The sequence below is a fragment of the Rhodnius prolixus genome, unplaced genomic scaffold, assembly GCF_049639745.1.
Source record: "Rhodnius prolixus isolate KJV_2025 unplaced genomic scaffold, Rpr scaffold_1, whole genome shotgun sequence".
NCBI lineage: Eukaryota > Metazoa > Arthropoda > Insecta > Hemiptera > Reduviidae > Rhodnius > Rhodnius prolixus.
The window spans coordinates 57,394,589-57,400,588 of record NW_027411581.1 but is presented as its reverse complement, the minus strand read 5'-3'; the positions used below and the strand labels follow the sequence as shown (position 1 = coordinate 57,400,588).

At 32.0% G+C, this 6,000-nt stretch overlaps 1 protein-coding gene across 1 annotated transcript in view; it reads left to right on the top strand.

The window, feature by feature from the left end:
• Window positions 1–6,000, top strand: part of LOC141446000 (uncharacterized) — a 43,287-nt gene continuing 37,287 nt past the window's right edge. Inside the window, exon 1 of the mRNA XM_074112323.1 lies at window positions 1–616. Within this exon, the coding sequence (XP_073968424.1) occupies window positions 566–616 (51 nt within the window). The 5' untranslated portion in view covers window positions 1–565. The remainder of the gene's footprint in view (window positions 617–6,000) is intronic.

Here is a 6,000-nt window from a genome sequence, read left to right as displayed (position 1 = left end):
GTGTGTACTGGAGAAGTAACCGCCTGGCCCCCCTGTCTATTAGTGTTCCGCCACCCGCGTCAGTATACTTGTTGACGTTACAGACGGCTAAGCACAAGTTTCCGAGCTCTTCTAGCCCTTTGCGGGCTTCTTCCACAGATTTACCGGATTATATCCTCCATTTTTCCGCATATTAATTTATTTTTTGGGAAATTAGTGATTTTTTTTGTTTTGTTTGCTAAGAATTACCAAACTCGCTCGGTCATCAATTATCACCAAAATTTTTCACGTAAAAAGTACGCGCGAAAAACTTAAACCAAAAAAAAAAGTCAGGAAAACTTACTCCCAACTTTTCTCCGAAGTGGAAGAAGAAATAAAAAAGTGATTGGTTAATAGTGCATATTATTAAAAAAAAGGAGCAACCCAATAGCAAGTTAAAAAAAGAGTAGAAGAAAGAAAACTGAAACTGAAAACTCTGAGGTACAAAGGAAACAAGTGGAAAACTCATACCACCCTGACGGGCAGACATGTCACCCCTATATCAAGGGCAACAGCCGCATCGACCCCTGGTATACGGCACGACTTGATGGCAGGGCCTTCAAGTCTTTGGCCACCGCCAGCACATCATCCTGATGTCGTAAGTAAATTATTTCACTTAAAAATTTCCTAATGATATCAACAAAATAAGAGTAAAGAAGTGGGAGATGGAATGATAAAAGGTTGAAGTTAAAAATAACTATTTCCACTTTCTTGGATGGTACTGCATGTTTCTCAAAGAATGGGTTCCTGTGTGTACACAATTATTGAGGATATCAATATATACGTGCATGATGCATATGTAAGCGTAAATGAGAGTACGTATTAGTGAGCAGTTTACCGGCGATTACGCCAAACCCGGGGTAGACCAAATGGCGGCACTTTGACCCCGTTACATTTAACTTCATGTTTTTTTTTGGCAGACAATAGAACATTTAACATTCAAGAAAATGATGGGAAATGAGCATTTCTTTTATGTTTTTTTTTTATAATTTTTCGGTAGTTTCACTCGTTTTTAAATAACTACTGCATTTAACGCACAGCACTGTGATAATAATTGCTCATCCCTGAGATCCGACAACTTTAAAAACTATTGTTGAATCTGCTTTAAAGTTTAAAGTTCTTCACCATCATGTAAAAACTGTTAACTAAACTTGCATTTTATTGCAAGTTACTATTTGTTAATTTTATAATGAAGTTTAAGATCGAATGGTCGGTTACAGTTTTTAGTGAAAAAATAGATCACTTTATTTGAGAGACATGTGCTAGAAAATTTAAGACCGGAAATCAAAGCTGAATTAGTTTAGTTATGGTTTCCGTAGAATGCTTTCTTCATCTTAATGTAGCGTTTCATCTGATTAGAAAAACTTAATTTAAAGCCATCCATTGTTTTTTACACACCAATGATTGCCTTTGACGTACACTGTACGTTATTAGAGTAGGGTTAAGGAAATGAACATAACTGTTCGACGGGATGATCAAAGCGTCGTCGAAAATCTATATTTGATTGGAGACAACTGATTATGGCCATTGCATGCTTTTTATTCTAAAAAACAGCGGTAAGTTTTCCAACTATGGGCACTCATTAACATATTTAAATAAGTTAATTACTGATATTAAATTTTGTTCTTAAATTGAGATAAATATTTGGCATTAAGTAACGAGGACAACATAATGTTCACTTTAGAATTATTGTATCAATTAGGAAGCCGGTGCGAAGTGAAGTAATCGTCTGGTTCTTCAGGCGGGGCTTAACTACCCTAACTACTTAGGGGTTACAGATGGGGGCAGAAGTATCTTCCTTATTATTAAACTTTTCTCACCAATAAAAAGTAGCTACCCGCGGAATTTGAACTGGGAATCTCTCACTTATGAATCGATACTTCTTAACCGCTACACCAACCAACACCCGTCTCTGTGTAGATTGATACGAGTAGTTTTGCCAGTGCAGAAGATAAGTTGCGTCTAGCATATCTTCAGGGACAACAAGTTTATTATTCTGCTAATAACTAAAGTAGACTTCTACAATTAAAATTAAATTACGAATTTATACAATTACGTAAATTAAATAGTCCATAGATAAGATATATTGTAAGTATGCATCGATAGGGAACAACCACCATAATCTTTTCTCATAAATGCCAAAATTTAACTGACTGAAGTGGCGATAAAAAAGAAGGGCATTATCCTAGCAGCAAATAATTTTTAACTAATTGTATCCTAATTCCATACATTCAAAACTGAAGGCTTTAGGAGGTTGTCCACTTCTGTTGAAGGCAGTTTTAGGCGAACATTTTCTCCGAATTCAGCCATCCTCTTTAGACGAGTGGATGAACGTTTCATTATTTCTTTTGCAGGAAAATATTACCGTAACACATAAACTTATCTTAAATAACCTTTTCGATCGCACAATATTAGAAATTGTTTGTGATTCAGCAGTGATTTTGCAGAAATCATAGGTTTTGACGGGGAAATCAGCATCCATGCATATTACTTTTTTATTTATTTATATTAAAATTAGAACTGGCTTTAAAATGTAAGAGTTATCAGTTCATAAGGTTTCTTGCAGGCCTTCGAATTAGAGTATTTCTCAAACGTGGTTGAACTACTCAGATTTCTTCTAAAACTTTATCCTGTATGCAGCGAAAATTCGATTATTTAAAAATCTTGCCGATAATGATCCTTTATATTTTACACACTACGATGATTCGATTAGTAAGTACTCTGCAATCGAAATTAATCAATTAAAATGATACAAACAATTTCAATTTTAGTATATTTGAAAATTTCAATAATTTAGTAAATAATAAATAAATGCAACCTAAAATTCAATGATTCAATTGATCTTTTTCTCATCTTAATCTTTTTTGATATGAATTAACTAATTTAATATCGTCTAATGCATAATCATAAAACGAAATAAAATCGATGAGGTGTTAGCGCTTGTGAAGAGAATAGGCATTAGTACACCCATCAAGATGTTACAATTAATTTAACAAATCTCCAGACAGTTGGTGCTTCAGTTCACTCGAAAGAAAGGCCGACAAAAGTAGACTGGCTTCAATAAAAAGATATGCATGTTTGAACAAGAATTTTTATCAGGAACTTTGATTATAGATTGATTGGAAGTTTTATCGTGATATGACTCAATTAGAGTCAATAATTATATAAGATTTTTTTTTGTTCAGTGTATATTTTACGATAGTTGTTTTTAATTTTTTTTTCTTTCACGTAATTTTGGTCAGTAAATGGCGTGTGTGTGTTTGTATTAACTCAAGCTCAAAACCGAAAAATTCAGGAAGCTCAAATTTAAAATTTCATTACAATACACTTTGTTCTTACCCAACATGCTGAGTAGACGATTTATTAGATCGCTTCACTTCAATAGAGTACAAAGTTAGCGGCCAAAGCCAATGAATTCTTTCCAAAATGATTCCTATAACCTTTAAATTACGTATTCTTCTTAGCAAACATTTCATCTACGTTTGTTTGAACGTTCTTTTCTAGAGTAACTCTGTGAAATGGAGTTCTGGGAGAAGAAGTGGGATAGATTTCTCTGGAGGGTGCAATTTCAGGGGAATTACAATCCTTAAAACATATGATACTAAATAGAGTTAAATGTTTTTGGCCTTGAATTCTGTAGAAATTGAATTCTTGGTAGTTTGGTTGAACCTCTATAGCTCTATTCGGTGCGTCCAGATTGGTTTTGAAATAGTAGTATAAATTAGTCTTTTGTTGTCCAGGGAGAGTTTGGATCTATAGTCTAAGAGTCTTTTAAGTTGTGACAGCGTCTGTTTAGTTCTGTTCTATTAATTCTAGTGTGAGGATTCCAAGAAGAAACTTCTAATCTATTTATTTTGTTTATGCTATAGTATTTTACATTAGAATTGTCATAAAAATATTTACTTAAAATAATACGAGTTGAATAAGTAATCTATGAAATACCAGCCACTCTTATCAGCAATCCCAGGGAGGTGTTACCACGCTGTTATCTATTAGCTAGCCTTTTTTTTTTACATACACATGTATACTTATACATTTTCTCATGTATGTAGTTCAGAAAATCCCGTCTTCTTTTTTTAACTGCTCTAACATATAATACAATTTATGTAGTTGATAATAAATCATCAGTAATTATGACTATCTATTCAAATCTATAAAATTTAATGAGCTGAAAACTAAATACTTATTCTTGTTTCTGTTATTTTCTTATTTTTAACTTATTTAAGCGCAGAATGCGCTGTAGAGTGCTGGTTTTATATCAACTGAATCTATAAAAAAAAGTTAATTTTATTGACACATTTGTTTAACAAGGCTCTTCTAACTAGAGGAACAGTTATTTACTTATTTCGCTTTTTATTAAAACATCACAGCGTCAGTCTTGAAAATGTGATTAACTCAGCAATGCCTCAAACATATGCCTCTGAGTCAGCAAGTATAGTGACAAAACATAGTTTTTCAAGTCCCATTCTCATCTATAAACTGACGCATCAACATCTAGTGATGAATGAGGATCTGAATCTTCAATATTAGAAAAAAAAACAGAAAACGTGCATTAAAATACAACGAATAAGATTAGCAATTCCGCTGCATCACATTTTTCGTTTCTTTTTGTTTTATAAATTGCGCGGCAACATTTGAGGTCATTGTTGTCCGTCCACCTGTTATAGTTCACAAAGTTACAGAAAACACTGGCTAGCACCGAAATGTAAAGTGGCTCCTAGGAAGGGAAAACCTAAGACAGGCTAAACTCCATCTTAGAGCCCAATTCTCTAACTACTTAGTCGCTTAGAACTAATTGCTTGTGCTTTTATTATAAGTTGTAAATAAAAAGACTAAAGTAGTCGCTTATTTCATTCAGACTATAAAAATATTTTCTATCAAATAGTAGCTATACGCAAGAATCGAATAGAAGATTCTCATTACTCTTACAAATCCACGCCTCTAATATTATAATTGATATTATTCGGTACCCTAAACAGGTAGAACCGAAGACACACCAACCTTAGGTGTAAACCAATGTGAACAGTTCTATAATTGTTAATAAGCATAAGCCTTGAAGATGACATAATCCATAGATCGAAAGGTTGACGAAAAATAAAGAAAATTTTGTCTGACATTGACAATAATTCTCTTTCTTTGTATTGGATTAATGAATCAGTCCCCAAAAATTAATTTCTTAAGTGTGTGAGATTTAAAGTTTCTAGGTTTATTCATCGTCCAGCTTCCCAAATTATCCTGCAGACCACAAGCAATCCGTCTTCATTTTCCATCTCATCCATAACCATATAAACTACATAGATCTTCTTGCCGTACTCTTTGGTATTTATAACATTAAATTCTTAATATTTTTTCGTAATTCTTCTACGTAAATCCCAGCTTAAACACCGGAAATTCAAAAACCGGTGATCTACTTTAAAAAATAAGAAAAGAATTGATAGTTAACGTCTAAAAATTTGAACACAGTTAAAAAAATACCTTTGCGGGACTAATTAATTAAGTACCATCAAAATTACTTGCAGATAACTGCAATAATCACTGCAAGTAAAAGGGGAAGAATTAAAATTATGGTTTTTTTTTTTAAACAGCAATAAAAATAACCAAAAATTAGTTAATTTCGTATAATTAACATCTATTAAATGTAAATAAATAACCAACCACTTAAAATATGTACACAAAATAATAAGACAAAACAATTTTTCTCTTTTTGATAAAACAGAAAAGGAATTGTCATTAAAAAAAAAACTTAAATAAATAGTTAATTATTTAATTAGTTTATTAAAATTTAATTAATTATAATTTTGAATTAAGTAATTGTTTTCATAAAAGATAATTTTAGAAAAGTTCCAAAAGTAATTACAAAAAAAAAAAACAGTGATATTTAAATTAATTACAAAATTCCTTAAAAAGTATTTATAATTATTATAAAAAAACAAATGTATTAAATTAGACCCGGAATTTAAACAAACAGGTGGGAAAAGATAC